Source organism: Perognathus longimembris, chromosome 8 (assembly GCF_023159225.1).
Source record: "Perognathus longimembris pacificus isolate PPM17 chromosome 8, ASM2315922v1, whole genome shotgun sequence".
NCBI lineage: Eukaryota > Metazoa > Chordata > Mammalia > Rodentia > Heteromyidae > Perognathus > Perognathus longimembris.
Window position 1 is genome coordinate 1028106 of NC_063168.1, and position 19571 is coordinate 1047676.

The 19571-nt window shown below is 42.5% G+C and overlaps 1 protein-coding gene across 3 annotated transcripts in view; it reads left to right on the forward strand.

The window, feature by feature from the left end:
* The window catches only part of Tmem131 (transmembrane protein 131), a 160583-nt gene that overhangs the window by 131880 nt on the left and 9132 nt on the right, over positions 1 to 19571 (forward strand). For 2 of the 3 annotated variants that reach the window (XM_048352289.1, XM_048352288.1), the window contains exons 32-35: positions 6190 to 6365; positions 10196 to 10323; positions 18322 to 18446; positions 18864 to 19013. In XM_048352289.1, the coding sequence (XP_048208246.1) occupies positions 6190 to 6365; positions 10196 to 10323; positions 18322 to 18446; positions 18864 to 19013 (579 nt within the window). Of the gene's footprint in view, positions 1 to 6189; positions 6366 to 10195; positions 10324 to 18321; positions 18472 to 18691; positions 18809 to 18863; positions 19014 to 19571 lie in introns of those variants that run through there. The other variant, XM_048352290.1, reaches the window with a different exon arrangement.

Below are 19571 nucleotides of genomic sequence, written 5' to 3' on the forward strand. Positions count from 1 at the left end.
TATGAATAAAATAAAAGCAATGTATTTCTTTGTAATCACAAAAAGTAGGAAAATTAAGTTAAATATTCTATGTTAAAATAGGCCTCTGACACCAGGCAAATACCAGCTTTGCGAGTGGATGGCAATAGTTCAAGGTCAGCCCCAGGCAAAGCATGACACCTTGTCTGAAAAATGACTAAAGCAGAAGGTGCAGCGGCATGGGACACAGCTCAAGGAGTAAAGCACTTTTCTAAGCCCTGAATTCAAACCTCAAAGTAGGCCTCTCATGAGAGGTCCACTTGTTTTCAGGATCATTCATTTAGAAATTAAATTTTAAAATGAATTTTCACAGTGATCTGAGAGACACCCTACTAAAAGACAGTGAGTAATGGAGCATGGCCCTAAGGCCATGAGGAGGCTGGTGCCGATGCCCACCCCCTGCACACAGAGGCCACTGCCCTGGGGTCCCTGCCCACCCCCTGCACACAGAGGCCACTGCCCTGGGGTCCCTGCCCACCCCCTGCACACAGAGGCCACTGCCCTGGGGTCCCTGCCCTCCCCCTGCACACAGAGGCCACTGCCCTGGGGTCCCTGCCCACCCCCTGCACACAGAGGCCACTGCCCTGGGGTCCCTGCCCACCCCCTGCACACAGAGGCCACTGCCCTGGGGTCCCTGCCCACCCCCTGCACACAGAGGCCACTGCCCTGGGGTCCCTGCCCACCCCCTGCACACAGAGGCCACTGCCCTGGGGTCCCTGCACACAGAGGCCACTGCCCTGGGGTCCCTGCCTACTGTTTTTGTTTAGGAAGAAGGAGCCAGAATCTGTTTAGTGATGCATAACATGCATGTAGACAGTCTTTAAAATGAACTTTTGGACTGGGAATGTGACTCAGCAATCAAGTACTTGCCCTGCATGTATTAGGCTTTACATTCAATTTCCAGCACAACAAAACAAAAAGAAAAAGAGAAAAAAGAAAGTTGGGCAAATGGGGCTCAGTAGTTCATCTGTGTATTCCCCAACTACTGGGAAAGCCAAGATTGAGAATCGCAAATTGAGGCTTTGACACAAACTTTCTTTTTTTTTTTTCTACCTTCCCAAGATAAGCATCATCATTCTAATCTGCAACGCTTATGAACTCTACAAACACTAACAATAAAATTTCTTCCAGGTTGGGTGATATGTACATTTCCTTCCTTTTGATTAGTGTCCTCTGGTCCCTCTTTTTCTTTCATTTCTTCCCTCCCCCCACTGCCCTTGAGTTGCTTAGTTTGCTTTCATCAATGACAATTGCAGCCATTGGGCCTCTACTCTATTTTTTTCCACTGTCTTTCCATTCATTCTGTGCCTTCCTCTCGTCTTCCTTCAGATATGCACATGTATATACCTTATGTGAAGTAAAGAATATAGAATCCTCTAAATACTATAAGACAAATTACAAAGAGGTCCTTTGTTTCCTTATCTTTGGAGTTCTTTTCAGTCTGTGTATTATTTTAAGTACTACCTATGGGGTCGTTCGTGCTTGGGTCTTACTATTTGGTGCATTTCTCCCAAGACTGTCCTCTTTTGGTTTCACTGTATATTGGTATCTTGGATCCTATTTGCTTTGTCATATCTCATTGCCATTTGACTCTAACACCTGCATATCAGGGAGACCATGTGCCATTTGTCTCTGATCTTGGCTTACCTCATTCAACATGATTTGTTACGGTTCTACCTATTTCCCTGCAAATGCCATTATTTTATCCTTTCTGATGGCTGTGGAGAATTCCATTGTATAGAGGTACTGCATTTTTTTGGATCTATTCATCTGTGGTGGGGCACCTGGGTTGTTTCCATATATATCTTGGCTATTGTGATCAGTACAGCCATGAACATGGAAGTGCAGGTGTCCTTGTTGTATCCTGGATCCTGTTGCTCCGGGTAGATGCCTAGGAGCGGTACAGCTGGTCATAGGGGATGTCTATGTTTAGTTTTTTGAGGAACCTTCAGACTGCTTTTATGGAGTCTTTTTAAACCCTTAGTACAGGAACCAGCAGTGGTGATATCACTTGGGAATTTGTTAGGAATATAGTCTTGGGCCCCATCCAGACCTCCAGGTAACGTGAGGTTTTTTTATTGAGGCATTCTGACCCACACACTTGCTTTCTCAGGGAATGTAGCCAGTGATGGGTCTTGGAGGGCAGGGCTCTCTCACACTGAGTAGTTGTTTGGGCCAGGAGTTTTCTTTTTTTTTTTTTAATTTCTAGGATAAACAAAATAGAGCTCTAATTGAGCATAATAATATTATGGAAACCTTAAGTAATTACACTCTGGATGCTGTAAATTTTTGGTAATGCAAGTCCCCCTACCCCCAGTCCTGTTTACCTCGTCAGTTCTGCTTCTGCCAAGGATTGTGTACACATACAAGAATGCTCATATTCCATCAGTGTAAGAGAAATGAGAACAAAATAGGGTATTGAGTCTTCTTGCAAACTTAGGATTCATTCCTTCTCTGGGATAGGAGTAAAATTGTTTTGCTTCATACAAACTCTCTTCTAACTTCTGTTGGACTGTATGTGTTTAAAGATCTTAATAAGAAAAAATAATATGGCTACAAAAGTCTGAACAATACTGATTTTTTTAGCTTAGAGCTCCTGAAAAATATATGTGTGTATACACATATATATGAGGTATATTTTATCATATTCCCATGTGAGTTTGTGAAGTGGTCTCTATTGGTCCCATTTAGACCCTTCACACAGCCAAAAGAGGAAGAAGAAATGCAATTCCTGCCACAGTTGGTGATTCTGTAGAGATTCTCCTGGGTTGTCTCTTCTAGATGTCATAACTGACAGTGTATGGCCTGAGCTTCATCTATAGCTTTGGGACCTGGCCATGTTGAGAGACATCATTTTCTAGTAACAACTCCCCCAGCTGAAGCTTCTGGGTGGAAAGGAAATGAAATTATTTACGTAGGAGATAAACAACTGAAATAGCTTTCTCAGACTAGGTATTGCAAGTTCATTTACATGCTACTTGGTAGAGACAAAAAGCAAATACATAGGACATACTCTTTATAGTTCACACCTTGCCTACTTTTTAAAACAGTTTAAATTATTTAAGCACATGTAAAATAGTGAATAATAGTTTAAAATGATTTAAGGTATTTATCTATTTTCTTGTTTTGTGGGGTTTCTTTAATGCCATTACAATGGAAACCTGGAAGAAAGTTGGTAGTTTGTATTGAGCCCCTTCTCTTTAGAAAGTGTACGCTTGCCCCTCCTACCAGCATTTTAACTTGGGAATCAAAGCAGCAGAAGAAATTGTGTCTACCACTGGAGCAGGCACTTACCTGGAGGATTAGGTTGATATTGAGACCATATACCAGTGATTCTCTGCTGGGATGCAAACATTCTCTTAGAGTCTGGGATATACGCGCACGTGCTCACACACACACTTCTTTTTTAATGCTCCCTAGGTTATTCTAAAGTGTGTCTGGTTAGGAACATTATAGACTGAGAACCTAAAAGATGTTCTTAGTATATTTAACTCCATTTTAGGCATTTTTAGATTTGAATTGCTTTTATTTGTTTTATTGAATTGAGTCTCCAAGGAGGGAAAAGAGACAATACCAGAGATTAAGCCAGTAAGAAAGTTGTCCAAAGGGACAAGGTAACAAAACAGTACAAGAAATGTATCCAATGCCTAATGTATGAAACTGTAACCTCTCTGTACATCAGTTTGATAATAAAAATTTGAAAAAAAAAGAAGTACCAGAAGTGATAGTACCGGGAGACAACAGGGTAAAGATGCAGATGCGGCCCTCCCAGGAGTTCAAGAACTGTAATCATTAAGCCAACTAGGCTGTCCTCTTCTGATAGGAAGAACCCTAATGTCCCAGACTTAATATCCCACTTATAACTTCCAATCTAGTACATTCTTAATCAGGGTGAAGTAAACGATAAGATGACATTTCCCACAATCAGCTAGTGTCTTAACTTACTCTAAAGTATTCTTCTCAACTGTCAAGTCATACAAAGCAGGACATAGGCCAGATTTGATTTGATCCCAGCCAAAGTTTGTCAACTTCTGTTCTAGATGCTAAATTTTGAGTCTTTGGTAGCAATTAATAGTGACGTTCTTGTAGATAAAGCATCAAACAGTTTCTTCTAAGGATGTGCTTAGAAATGGTGACCTGCACAGAACGGGTTAACATGTAGCTTTGGTGGCGTCTGCCACTGTAACCTGTCCACCTGCATAGTAGTTCTGCAAGTGAAATCTGAGGTTCTGAAATGAGAGGAATTTTTTTTTTTCTTTTTGCCAGTCCTGGGGCTTGGACAAAGGGCATGGGCCCTGTTCCTGAGCTTCTTTTTCCTCAAGGCTAGCACTCTACCACTTGAGCCACAGTGCCACTTCCGGCCTTTTCTGTATATGTGGTGCTGAGGAATCGAACCCAGGGCTTTTTGTATGCTAGGCAGGCACTCTACCACTAAGCCACCTTCCCAGCCCCGGATTTTTATTTTGTACATCCATCTAGTCCTCATGTCAGCTCCATGAAGCCAGGATCATGTTGCTCTACTAGTATGGTATTCCCAGCACATGGGTCATAGTCTAGAAATATGCTGTGGTATGGTTATCATTTGTCTTGTTGGTAGGATCCCGATCTTCTAAAATACTAGGCTTTTCCTGGTCTGTTTTACTCTGTCCATGAACTGTGTAACATTACATAGTATTCCTGTGTCAGCCACTATCTGAAGGGCTTGTTGCAGTTGCTCAGTCCAGTGCTATGAGAATTTGTCTCTATCATATAAATGAGAGACCAGTATCATACAGCTGCCTGGAAAGCCAGGGCTAGAACTCGCCATATGGCTCCCCTGCTGAAGCTCTGAGCACCCTCCAGGTAATGCACTTGGAAGCACATTCTGTGTGTCACCTCTGGGCTTCCATCTCAAGGCTAGAAGTGGCACTGTGGCTCAAGTGGCAGAGAGCTAGCCTTGAGCAAAAAGGAAGCCCGGGTCAGTGCTCAGGCCCTGAGTTCAAGCCCCAGGACTGGAGGGGGAAAAAAAGTTCAAAGCTCCACACTAGTGAATATTTTCAGACAGAGGAACTGATTTGCCAAGTCTACTAACTTTATCCAAAGTCAGTGAATGCTTAAGACAGGTTATGTTCCGAGTATATAAACTGTATCTCAATGAAGTTGATTTTTAAAAGAATCTACTTGCAAGTGCTGGTGGCCCACACCTGTAATCCTAGCTACTCAGGAGGCTGAGATCTGAGAAAGTGAGTTCTACGCCAGCCCGGGCAGAAAAGTCCCCATGAGACTCTTATCTCCAGTTAGCCACTCAAAAACCGGAAGTGGCGCTGTGGCTCAAATGGTAGAGCTCTAGCCTTGAGCACAAAGAGGCTCGGGGACAGAACCCAGACCTTGAATTGCCACAGGAACAGCAAAAACATCTACTCACAATCCCAAACCTGATTTGAATAGCTTAAAATCAGGAAAAAATAAGAAAGGAATCTTTATTAATAAGAAGAGCCCAATCTCTTCCAAAAACATTTTTTTCTGACCCCATGAAATAGCACTTTCATTTTATTTTCATAACCGTGGTCTAACTACTACCAATTGTGATGAGCTGCATAAGCCATGTGTTTCCAGAAGGAAACTAATTGGTGTAGAATTCTCCCAGGTAAAGTTTTTTGTTTTTTTGTCAGCCATGGGGCTTGAACTCGGGGCCTGGGCACTGTCCCTGAGGTCTTTTGCTCAAGGCTGGTGCTCAACCACTTTGAGCCACAACACCATTTCCAGCTTGCTAGTGGTTATTGGAGATAAGAGTTTCGTGGACTTGTTGCCAGACTTCAGGTAGAGTCTTAATTGAGAGAAATAGATGTTTTGCCAAGCACTGATGGCTCAAGCCTATAATCCTAGCTACTCAGGAGGTTGAGATCTGAGGATCTTGATTTGACATCAGCATGGGCAGAAAAGTAAGTGAGAGACTCTTTATCTCCAACTAACCACAAAAAGCTGAAAGTGGAGCTGTGACTCAAGTGGTAGAGTGCCAGCCATGAGAACAAAATGCTTCAGGGATGGTGTCATGGTTTCCAAGCCCAGAGCTCAAATCCCAAGGCTAGCAAAACAAATAAACGATGTCAAAAACAAATTTATAATACCTTTGTTTTCTAAAGTATTTGAAGATTAAGAGTTGTTGTTTTTTACTTTAATTTTTATCCCTAGGGAAGGGAAAACCTCTTCAGCGTAAGGTTAAACCACCGAAGAAGCAAGAGGAGAAAGAGAAGAGAGGAAAGGGAAAGCTTCAGGAGGATGAGCTAAAAGACTCCCTGGCTGATGATGACAGCTCTTCCACCACCACAGAGACCTCCAATCCCGACACAGAGCCACTTCTCAAGGAGGTATGAGGGAGCTCACCAGGTACTGCACAGGGGGCAGGAACAGGTCCCCAGACAGCATCTGGGGGGCCTGCCTTTAATGCAGAACTAGTATTTTATATATCATGTCCACATGTTCCAAGGATCCATTCTTAGTGTGCTCGGATGACTAAAATGTCATCCTCTGCAGAACTTGTCCCAGTTTCAGAGCTGGCTGATTTTATTTCTCCTAGAGAACAGCATTGAGAATTAGGATAGTAAAGTCCATAATTGGTGCTTCTTAAAAATTAGGGAGTTTCTGGAATGGTAATTTCTATACATCACAAAATGTTTTTGGTTTCAAGTATCAAAAGAGAATGAAAAGCAGAACACTAGTGGTCATGCTTATAAACACTAGGTGTTTAGGAGACTGAGATCTGAGGGTTGCGGTTTGAAGTCAGCCGGGGCAGGCATGTCTGTGAAATAATTCTCATCTCCAATCAACCACCAAAAAGCTGGAAGTAGAGCTATGCCTCACTCAAATGATAGAGCACTGGCCTTGAGCAAAAAAAAAAAAAAGAAAAGCTCAGAGGCTTCTCCCAGACCCTGAGATCAAGCCCAGGACCAGCACGAGAGAGACAGAGAAAGACATTGTCATGCCAGAAGCATGGCTTTGGTAGCACCTCACTCCAGGCAGATGAATCAGTGTCTCACCTAGAGAGAGTGTGGTCCAGTGAATGGTCTCCTAAACGGGGCCCCAGGACCTAGCAGCACCAGGAGAATGCAGTCTTACCCACTATGAGTCCTCTACCTACAGCTGTTGGGTTAGCATCAGGAATAATACTGCAGAATGCCTGCTACATGCAGGCATTACAAAATGTCATGGCTGTGAATGTGTTCCACAGGGTAAGATACAACTAGTGTGCAGAAAAATGAGAGTACATTAAAAATTGAATATTTTTAATTTTTGAAAAGAATGTATTCTAATTTTGAAATTAGAATACAACTTTAATATTGCAGTCCAGGATCTCTTTCTCAGTTCTAATCTAGTGGCCTACAAAATGACTTCCTAAGCATAGCTAACAGTCAGCTAGATGAATTAATTTCTTGAAGGGTATGTGTAACTGAGTGTTCACATCCATTGCTTTCCCCTTGCATCTTCTTGTGGTTGATGTGGCAGACCGCCTCCTGTATTACAAATCTTACTAGCACTGAATTTACATTTTTTTTTACCCACCTAACAAATGACCAGAGAATCAAGACTCATACTCCTAACCTTGAAGGAAGTCTCAGCAGTTTCCACCATGTGGGAAGCGTTGGAAAGCATGTCCAGCACTGGCTTTGCCACACCCCCTGCCTGCCTGTCGAGTCTCTTTACTGGTCACCTCTGGTGCTTCTCTGGCTGGCATGTCATCTAGCCCCCAGTCACGTTCTGGCCTCTGCTGTTCCTGCCCTTGCCCTCACCCACTGTCCATGTCGCCTGCTCTCTCTCAGAGCTGCTCTTCTGGGGAACGCATGTCTGCCCCTTCTCCCTTTGATGAGCTCTGTCACTCCTCAGTGCTCTCAAGTAGAGGTTATATGCTTTTATTTCTTTGAGACTGTTCTTGATGTGCATATTGTGTGTTTTCTCTCCAACTGGGTCAACGTCTCTTGTGTATCTTTGTAGCCCTTGTTCTCTGTTGTGCACCTAAGTGTTAGTTCTGGTGCAGGTGTTTAACCTGATCAAAAGTTCAGAAAATAGTTCTTAAATAACTAAAAATAGTCTCAGAAGGTATATGGGGGCCGAGCATGGTGGTGTACTAGCATAATCCCAGCTACTCAGGAAGCAGAGATGGGAAGAATCACAGTTTGAATCTAGTCTAGGCAAAAAATAAATTCATTAAAAAGTTAGTGATCCCTCATCTTAACCAGTAAGTTGAGCGTGGGGGCACATGTCTGTGATCCTACCTGCATGGGAGGCATAGAGGGAAGATTCTAGTCCAGGCCAACCTTGAGATCCTATCTATGAGGAGAGAAAAGGATGGAGCTGTAGCTCAAGTGTTAGTCTGTCTACCAAGCATGAGTCCCTGAGTTAAACCCCAGGACCCAGCCCCAAAAAGAGAACACAAACACATGGGTAGGGAGAATCATAGCCCCACCTCCAGCTATTTGTTCTTGACTGTTAAACAGACTGATCTGGTGTGGCCTGTTAAATCCAGGTGTCCTACTAACCATACACTGTGAGGCCAGGCAGCTGGTGGGTAGGCGCTAATACCCACCCACTTGATCCTCACACCCATGGCCGGCCCCTCTGCCAAGTATGTCCTTATTGCGCCCCAATTAGCCCATGCTTCTTGAGCAACTATGGAAAAGAACCAGGGTGTTTTTAGTATACTTAGTATACGGTCCACCCCACACGTATCTCCTCAGGTAGAATCATTAGTCCCTAAACAGATGCACACCCTGCTCAGGAGCCAAATCCTCTGAGCTCATGTGCAACTAATGCCACAGCATGGTCAGATTACCCTAAAAACTTGTAGTGGAAATAGCCACTGGTGGGCCAATTGAATAGCATGACTTTCAATGGAGCTTGGATGGCTTCTGGGCAAGGCAGCCCCTCTGTGCTCCATCCTGGCCAGTGCCTCCTTGCTGCTAGACCTCACAGCATTTGGGGAAAGACATTGGGCCTTCATGGTAACTCCACTGCTTGGCACCAAATGGGTAACCAGTGAATGTTTGGGGGGTGAGTGACTGAACACCTGGGCCCTCTTTTTTTTCTTTTTTTGCCAGTCCTGAGCACTGTCCCCGGCTGCTTTTTGCTCAAGGCTAGCACTCTGCCACTTGAGCCACAGCGCCCCTTCTGGCCGTTTTCTATATATGTGATGCTGAGGAATTGAAGGCTTCATGTGAGGCAAGCACTCTTGACACTAGGTGCCACATCCCCAGCCCCCTGGGCCCTCTTTTTGAAGGGGGAGTGATAGTTAACAAGGGCTACAGCACAGTTACCAGTTGCAATAGAGTATATGCTGAGTGCTCTCTTGCCTGAGCTTTGTGTTCAGGGTTAGGCATATTGCTGGAAGTGTTTGGCTTTATATTGTAGTCCTTGCTGGACTTTTCTTATAAATGAAGGCTAATACTGAAAAATGAGATGTTCCTAATAACTGCCACCGTTCCCAGCACTCATCCCATCAAGACAGGATATGAGGGCTGGGAATATGGTCTAGTGGCAAAAGTGCTTGCCTCGTATACATGAAGCCCAGGGTTCGATTCCCAGCACCACATATACAGAAAAAGGCCAGAGGTAGCACTGTGGCTCAAGGGGTAGAGTGCTAGCCTTGAGCAAAAAGAAGACAGGGACAGTGCTCAGGCCCTGAGTCCAAGGCCCAGGACTGGTTAAAAAAAAAAAAAAAAAAAGACAGGATATGAGTATGAATGTAAGTGGCCACTGCCTCTGTAGCTTAGCCTCGAGAGAACATAACTATAGTAGTGAGTTAAAGATGGCTAGAACCCAGTGCCATGGGTCCACACCTGTAATTCTAGTAATTCAAGGTCCCAAGGACCTTGATTCAGAGCCGGGGATCCCATTCCCATCTCCAAAATAGCCAGCAAAAAAAACTGCTGGAGGCATAACTCAATTTGTAGAGTGCTTGACTGAGCAAGGCCAGCAAGTGCATTGCCCTGAGTTCAAACCCCAATACTGGCATTAAAAAAAAAAAAGAGAGACTGAAAAATAGACAAAACCACACCATAGGTTTCAAGAAAAGATTCTTTATGCATGTGACTTGTATATCTGTTACATCTTAGGTTTTGTGTCAGAATCTTGAAATGGGACTCATTTCAGACATTTTTGTTAATCCTTTACAGCAATTAAGTATACATGCTTTATTTTTTTTCAGGATACAGAAAAACAAAAAGGAAAACAAGCCATGCCTGAAAAACATGAAAATGAAATGTCACAAGTGAAGCAAAAAAGCAAAAAACTGTTAAGTGTTAAGAAAGAAATCCCAACAGATGTGAAATCCAGGTGAGAAAAAAATGATTGCAGAGAAATAAGACATTTAAAAGGAGCCACTGGTGAAAGCCAGATATTGCAGATATTGGTTTTGGTGTATTGCTTTTTAGTAAGGCTTAGTGGCAAAGCTGGGCACTGCTTCTAGGCACTGTTTCTCTTGGGGTTTTCCTGATGTCTAATGTTCACTGTGATTGACTAGAACAACCATGTGTTTCTGATATCAGGACAAGGTGAGCTATCTGTAGCAGAAATTTTAGGTATGATTTGTTTCCAGGCAGAGTGCCCTTTCACTTGTGTACCAAGGGTACACTGGTGCTCCAGGTATGAGTATAATTTTTCAAAAAAATCTCTTAATCTATTGAGTCACTATCGCAGAGCTGTACTCGAAATCTAGAGTCCTGTGTCACAAAACTTGGGAGTGTGTTCTTTTTAAACATTCTCCAGTTGGACAGTTGTACCGTGGAATGATCCGGTTCAGCTCTGTGGAACAGGCTGGACGTCAGGCCCCATTTCAAGGGCTGCAGAAGCTTTCCCAGTTAAGCTGACTAGCTTATAAGCTAAACTTATTTCATATTTTCATTAAACCTTTGGTCAGCAACTACATAATCCAATTTCCATGTTAGCATCATTGAGGATTCCCCTATAATTATGATTATAAAAATGGCCGACAGCATGGAAGCTAATAGGTATTGATAGTAGAAAAGTGATCCAGGATATTGGAGAGATTTATTATAAATTAAAAAGGAAGGCATAGTTGTTACTGTTTGTTTGGATCTTGTGGAAGGTCTCTTCCTTCTCTAATACTTGACTTTAGAGAAACACCATTGACCTATTCTCTATCCCTGGATTGTACAGCTGGCCTCAGACAAGACCAGCCCGTGCTGGTGCAGCTTAGGAAATGGCATGTGGATGAAATTTACTCTTTTGTTGGAATTATTCATTTGAATTGTACAGTCTCACATTCTGTTGAGACAGCCTGGGCCTGTTGGAATGTCATCTAGAGTAGTAATTGAACATTTGTGGGGAGAAAGAAGAGACCACCTCTTCTGACAAGGAGATTGACACCACTTCTATCCTGAGAGAAACCAGTGTGGGGCAATGATCAGACCTGATGTTGAGGCATCTCAGCACACCCCACTGGTCTAGTGATAAGACATTTTTCTTCTAGACCTTTTTAAATGATTTACGGGGTATTTTAAGGCAAATGATGCTAATAAACCCAAAGTATGAAAAAAAAACTTTATTACATGATTAGAAATGTTGTGTAAGTTGACAGTTATGTAATCGTTCTTACTGTAATTTTTTTAAACCAATGCTTCCAGCTAGGTACCAGTGACTCACGCCTGTCATCCTAGCCACTCATGAGGCTGAGATCTGAGGATCACGGTTCAAAGCCAGCCCAGGCAGAAAAGTCCCCATGAGACTCTTACCTTCAATTAACCACTCAAAAACTGGAAGTGGAGGGCTGGGAATATGGCCTAGTGGCAAGAGAGCTTGACTCATATTCATGAAGCCCTGGGTTCGATTCCTCAGCACCACATATATAGAAAATGGCCAGAAGTGCCACTGTGGCTCAAGTGGCAGAGTGCTAGCCTTGAGCAAAAAGAAGCCAGGGACAGTGCTCAGGCCCTGAGTCCAAGCCCCAGGACTGGCAAAAAAAAAAAAAACTGGAAGTGGAGCTATGGATACTCAAAGTGATAGAACACTAGCCTTGAGCAAAAGAGCTCAGGACAGCACCCAGGCTGAGTTTAAGCCCCACAACCAACCAAAAAAAAAAAAAAAAGTTTCTAAGAACTCTTAGAGATGCAATTCCATAAGTAACTGTCACCATCTGTGCCATTTACCAGTCCTGATGCCTGAGCCTTAGCACTGGAGACAAGGCAGGACCTCTTACTCCTAACCCTTTTTCTCTTCCACTGGCTTTTGTTGTATTTGCCTTTTTTTAATGAGTAAGGAGTAATTGTCAGATTGTAATTTAAGAAGTCTTTAAAAGACTTCACTTGAGTCCACCATGGTAAGTCAGCAGTGAGTGGTCTGTTTATAGTAGTCTCTTGATGTGTAGTTATGCAGTGTAATTTTTTTTCAGTGCTATGATGGAACCTAAAACATAGCTCATACTAGTCAAGTGCTCTACCACTTCAGCTACATCCCAGTCCCTGATTATATAGTTACAAGATAAATCATTACCAAGCAACAGTTCAAGTAATGTCCTCTAAATTGTCTTTTTTTAATTTAATTTTTTTTTTAGCAGTCCTAGTACTTGAACTCATGGCCTGAGCACTGTCCCTGGCTTCTTTTTGCTCAAGGCTAGTACTCTACCACTTGAGCCACAATGCCACTTCTGGCCTTTTCTGTTTATGTGGTGCTGAAGAATTGAACCCAGGGCTTCATGCATGCTAGGCAGACACTCTATCGCTAAGCCACATTCCTAGCCCCTAAATTTAAATTTATTGTAAAGGTTAAATTGTCATTTTTAATTGGAAAAATCCATATGCAACCTCTTGTTTTTAATCTCTTTAATCTCATTAAATTCACTGATCTTTTGTTTCTGAATTTAAGGATAAAAATATTGAGAATCAGAATTCATTAATACATCAACTTTGAAAATAAAATTACAATTGTGAAGCCTGCTGACATTTACTTTCATTAAGATTTAAATATTCAACATAGACTAGTAGAAAGCTTTTTTTAAGGATACAATGTCTAATATAAAATAAAAACAAACCTTTCAGAAATTAAAAAAAAACTTAAAAAAAAAAGTAAGTTGCCTCTCAGAATAGAGCCATTCTCTGTGTCCACTGAATTGTAATACTAAATGTGGTTCACTGTCACTTAGCTAGAATCATGGCCAGCCTAAGCTTAAGTGATACCACAGTTTCCCATGATTCCAGGTATCTGAAGGAAAGGTGCACCCATTCTTTGAAAGACATATCATAAGGCATGTGTCACTACTTTTTTAGGAAGCTTTGTAAGGGATAAAAAGGCCGGAGGAAAGCTCGGATGCTATCTCCATGGTACCATTCTTCCACACTCACAAGAGATAGACTCCAGAAAATCAGCTCCTGGAAGCAGGAGCATGGGGTTACAATGACAGAAATCTGGTCTGAAACACTACAGGAATGGCCTATAACCCTCCAAAAGACTCTTCTAAAACAGCAATGCTAGGAAGTAGGAATTAGATCTCAGGCACTAAAAGAAACCAGTTGGAGCCCAGGACATCCCTGTTTAGGACACCACTGTCCACAAAGTCAGTGTATAGTCTGTGTGTTTACTTGTAATCCTCACATGTCTACATAACTGTCATCTCCAGGAAGCAAAGGGAAGTGTCGCATGTGGACTGGCAGTACTCTCTCCGGTAATATATGTATGTAGTTAGTGTTCAGCTCACCAACCCAATTCCATCAGTCAGGGCTGGGATGTAGCTCAGTGGCAAAGCGCTTGCCTAGCAAGTGCAATGTCCTGGGTTCGATCTCCAGTACCAAAAAAAAGAAAACACAAAAAAAATACAGTTAAAAAAGAACCCAACCAAGTCCATCAGTCAGCACAGGAAGAGCCTCCTCCTTCCACTCTGCCTCTGTCTCCTCTGGACTCGAGGAGTCACTTTCCTCTCCCTCTTAGAATTATCTCAGGGATGTTGGCTCTTACCCATTTTATTCAGAAGCTTTAATAACGATTCAGCTGAGGTCACCTCTCAATTTAAGACCAGGTTAGTCAGCAAAAATAGTCTGCCACTTTTTTCTTAAAAGCAATTACTTTTACAGTAGCAGAGTTCATATAGATAGATAACTAACCCCACCCCCCACACTTAGACAGCTTACTAAGAATAACCCACAACCCACATGGCCTCCAACAAAGTTGGGTATCTGTGTCCAGGAGCCTTCTGGCTATTTTTAGAAAGCAAAGTTTTAAAATAACCCTTTTGGAGTGGAAGGAGGACAGGGATTTCATAATGCCTAGCAGTCGTGGTCTCACCAGTAAACTGACATTTTTTTCCTACCTAAAATTCTACTTTTTTTTTTTTAACAAAACCCTCTTGTTGGGGCTGGGGATATGGCCTAGTGGCAAGAGTGCTTGCCTCGTATACATGAGGCCCTGGGTTCAATTCCCCAGCACCACATATACAGAAAACGGCCAGAAGTGGCGCTGTGGCTCAAGTGGCAGAGTGCTAGCCTTGAGCAAAAAGAAGCCAGGGACAGTGCTCAGGCCCTGAGTTCAAGGCCCAGAACTGGCCAAAAAAAAAAAAAAAAAACCCTCTTGTTCCCATTTCCTGCAGTTCATTTTGATAAATTCTACTTAACTTTTGCTAAGAGAGAATCTCCCTTTGAATTTAGGTTAGCTCTTTTACCTGTCTTTTATGGACATTCTAGAAATGTAGTGTCCTTTGAGTCCTTTGACACCTTATAAAGTATTTGTAAACAGCTTTCTTTAAAATGTGCTTATTTATAAGGTCACACTCTGTGAACTTCTTCTCCTGGTCAGTTGTGGAGTTGCACCATTGTCTCTGGAACAGAGCAGAAATGGGCAGGATTGTGGTGAGCAAGGGAAGGAAGATGATGAAGTGCATAAAGGACTTCAAGGCTGGGAGCAGGGAGCATAGGCACAGGTAGAAAAATGCCAGAAAATACTACAAAGTTTGTGTACATGTTTTCACAGGTAAAACGTGTACGTGTAACTTTGTAGATGTGTAATGGAAAGTAGACTGTCAGTTCTGCCCTATTCTGCCGGCTTTACAGCCATCACCAGGAGTTGAGGGGCAATCACTGAACCCCCACCCAAGGAGGCCACTGAGCTCTCTCAGCTGTACTCAGCCTTCCCTCCCTGGAATAGCCTCCTTGGGTGTTGGTGGCTCCCTGAGTCCCCAATGTGATCATAGTGGGCATCATAGAAGCAGCTTTGCTGTCCAGGCAGTTACTCTGCTCGTAGTGCTGCTTCATGTGTACCTGCTATGAAGGTCATTGCCTTAAATGATTCTTTCTCAGCAAATGCTTGTCTTCCACCAGGCTTTAACATCTTTTTTTTAAATTTTTATTGTCAAAGGGATGTACAGAGGGGTTACAGTTTCATACATAAGGCAGTAAGTACTACATTTCTTACCCAACTTGTTACCTCCTCCCTCATTTTTCTCCCACCTTCCCCATTCCCCTCCCCCCATGAGTTATGTAGTTGGTTTTCAGCATATAGTTTTGTAATTATTGCTGTTGCATTGGGTCGTCTTTTATCCTTCTCTCCGTTGTGATGTTCCCCTCCCCTTCCCTTCCCTAGTTCCAATAAATATATATAGAATACCCAGGGTACCAAAATCAGTAACAGTGACATCAGGGTTAAAACCCTAGGGAAGAAAGACAAAAGAAAATGGCATAATTTCACATGGTACATTGAAAATAGCAATGACAATGATAAACCACTTATTTCCATAACTTGGAGTTCATTTCACTTAGCATCATCTTGTGTGTTCATATGGACATAGCTATTGAACTATTGTGATCTTCTGCTAAGGCCATCCTAGACATGTACTAATTATTACCAATGAGGGAAAACATAGATCTATGTTTCTTTGGGTCTGGCTCACTTGACTTAGTATGAATTTTTCCAAGTCCTTCCATTACCTTACAAATGGGGCAATGTCATTCTTTCTGATAGTGGCATAGAATTCCATTGTGTATATGTACCACATTTTCTTGACCCATTCATCTACTGAGGGGCATTTGGGTTGGTTCCGTATTTTAGCAATGGCAAATTGTACTGCAGTGAATATAGTTGTACTGCTGGCTTTATAGTGTGTCTTGCTTGTAATCTTTTGGGTAGCTGCCCAGAAGCGGGGCTGCTGGATCATAGGGGAGTTTTATGTTTAGCCTTTTGAGGAACCTCCATACTGCTTTCCAGAACGGTTGAACAAGTTTACACTCTCACCAACAGAGTAGTAGGGTTCCCTTTTGGCCACATCCTTTCCAGCTTCTGTTATTATTAGTTTTCCTGATAATGGACATTCTTACTGAGGTGAGGTGGAATCCCACTGATGTTTTGATTTGCATTTCTTTTATGGCTAGTGATGTTGAGCACTTCCTCATGTGTCTCTTGGCCATTCTCATTTCCTCTTCGGAGAAGCCTCTTTTTAGATCTTTAGCCCATTTATTAAGGGAGAAGTTGGTTCTTTAAGGATTTGTTTTGGGGGCATTTAATTTTTTGACTTCTGTGCATATTTTAGATATGAGGCCCTTGTCTGTTGTATGGCCAGTGAAGATCTTTTCCCAATCTGTGGGCTTTCTATATATCTTGCAAGCTATGTCCTTTGCCTTGCAGAAGCTCTGCAGTTTGATGCAATTCTCATTTGTCCAAACTTTCTTTGATTTGTTATGTTTCTGGGCCTTTATTAAGAAAGTTTCAACCTGTGCCAAGGAGCCCAAACATTTCTCCTATTCCTTCTTACAATGTTTTTAGATTATCTGCTTTTACCTTGAGGTCTTTGGTACATTTTGAATTGATTCTGGTACAGGTTGATATATAAGGGTCTAGCTTTTGTTACAGGTGTTTGACCAATTTTGCCAGCACCATTTGTTGAAGAGGCTGTCTTTCTTCCATCCTATTTTTTTTTTTAGCTCCTTTATCAAAGACTAAGTAGCCATAGGCCTGCAGGTTCATTTCTAGGTCTTCATTCCATTGGTCCTCAGACCTGTTCTTGTGCCAGTACCAAGCTGTTTTTATAACTGTATCTATGTAATAAAGTTTGAAGTGTGGTATTGATCTTCCTCCAGCACTGTTCTTCCTGCTTAGGATTATTTTTACTATTCAGGGTCTTTTATTGTTTTTGGACTTCTTGGATTGCTTCCTCTATTTCATTAAAGAATGGTGTTGGAATATTGATGGGTATGGCATTGAATTTGTAGAGTAAGACAAGGATGTCCACTCTCTCTACTCCTCTCCAACATAGTACTAAAATTCCTAGCCAGAGCAATAAGGCAAGAGGCAAATATAAAGGGGATCCAAATAGGGAAAGATAAAGTTACTTTTTCTCTTTGCAGGTGACATGATCTTTTATTTAAAGAACCCCATAGACTCTACTCCCAAGCTACTTGAGCTGATCTAAAACTTTGGCAAAGTAGTTTGCAGGATATAAAATAAATAAAAAATCAATGGCTTTTCTGTATGCCAACAATGTGAAGAGCAAGGCTGAAATGAGGAAAGCAACTCCTTTTACAATCATAGCCTTAAAAAACATAAAATACTTAGGAATAACCTTAACCAAAGAATTGAAAGACCTCTATGATGAGAACTTTAAAAAGATGAAAAAGGAAATTAAAACAGAACTAGTGAAATAGAAAAACCTCCCATGCTCCTGTGTTGAGAGGATTAACATTGTGAAAATGGCAATACTGCCAAAGGCTATCTACAAATTCACTGCTGTGCCCATCAGTATCCTAACATCCTTTTTCATCAGATTGTGTTTGTGGAAATTTAAAATGGCCCATCCAGCCTACCATTTTGCCTTGACTAATAGGAAGTTCCATCCGTTAATTGTCTACAGTATGCAGAGCCCTAGTCCCATCTCATTTAAGAGTTTCCATGGGAAAACGTGTTGAGGGTTTTAACTAGCAGAACCTATAATGTCTTAGTCTGAAGTCTTCAAAAGTCCCACAAGTCCTGTGATAGAAGGAGAGACTAGCCCACGGCAGCCCTTACCTGTTCCGCACAGCATGTCAGACCGGAGTCTTGCACACATTTCTGAAGTAGGCTGACTCCTCGTCTGTTACCAAACAGTGCAGCCCAGCACATGGCTGGCATTCAGAAACAAAAGCGAAGTCTGCATGTGCAGCAGTCCCCAGCAGTCCTGGACTGTCTCCAATGCAGCTTGTCCTAGGTTAGGACTATGGGACTGCAATAGGTAAGTCATACATACTCAGGAAGGCTTGCCTACTGTAGGATAATCACAGTTTTCAATGACTTTTAGTTACTTCCATGGTGTGTTCCAAAACAAGAACAAGTTTGAATTTTCCATCCTTGATTGTCTTTCAGTTCTTTAGAACTACCATATACTCCTTCATTGGAAAGTAAACAACGTAGAAATCTCCCAACCAAGATTCCTCTTCCAACTGCTTTGACAAGTGGATCCAAACCACGAAATTCCCAGAAAATAAAAGGTATTGTTACTTTGCTCATAGATACATTCTTTTTTTTTTTTTTTGGCCAGTCCTGGGCCTTGGACTCAGGGCCTGAGCACTGTCCCTGGCTTCTTCCCGCTCAAGGCTAGCACTCTGCCACTTGAGCCACAGCGCCGCTTCTGGCCGTTTTCTGTATATGTGGTGCTGGGGAATCGAACCTAGGGCCTCGTGTATCCGAGGCAGGCACTCTTGCCACTAGGCTATATCCCCAGCCCCATAGATACATTCTTGATTCACTGCTTTCATAAACATTGCAAGTTGTCAATAATCTGCCAACAGTTACCCGTCATAAGGCAAATAAATCTACATTGTTATCCTTATTGAAAGTTTCATTGCAACAGACCCAAAAGAGGAGAATTACTCTTCTTTAACAGCTTTTTCCTGATTTCCATGCAGGTACAAGTAAGCTCATAGATAACAGACCACCTGCCCTTGCAAAATTTCTTCCAAACAGTCAAGAGCTAGGCAACACCAGTAGCTCCGAGGGCGAAAAGGACTCTCCTCCACCCGAGTGGGATGCTGTGCCAGTTCACAAGCCCGGCAGCGGTAAGTGTGGGTTTCAGAAACCACCACACTCCCCTCACCGACAGCCACCTCCACTCTGGGCACGGGCAGCCTGCAGTGTGGGCTGTCCACTGCCCGTGGCAGCCAGAGGAGCCAGTACTCACACCACGCAGCCAGCAGGCATGCTCCACGAGATTGAAACTGGCCCTGACAGAATAGGTACACAGAGAAATCAGCAGAAGATTCCTGAGGCAACCCCACCACTATCTGAGTGTCTAAGAAATGGTCTGCTTGGTAAGAACTGTGACTCAGCAGTTCTTTATCAGTGACTAGTTTTGTAAAAGTTTACTCTCAACTTACAACTTTTACAGAAACAACCTACATGAAAGTTTTATGATTGTTCTCATTATCTTCTTGACTTTGTTTCTCAGATTTTTCCTGTGGTAAATCAAGACAGTAAGCACAGACTACTAAAATGAGGTAGAAGTCCTTACCCTCTAGACATCTTTGACCTAAAAGGGAAGATAGCAGAGACGAGGAACTGAGGACTTAGGATAGTGTGGAGGGACAGTCACCCTAACCTTACGACTGACTGCTCTG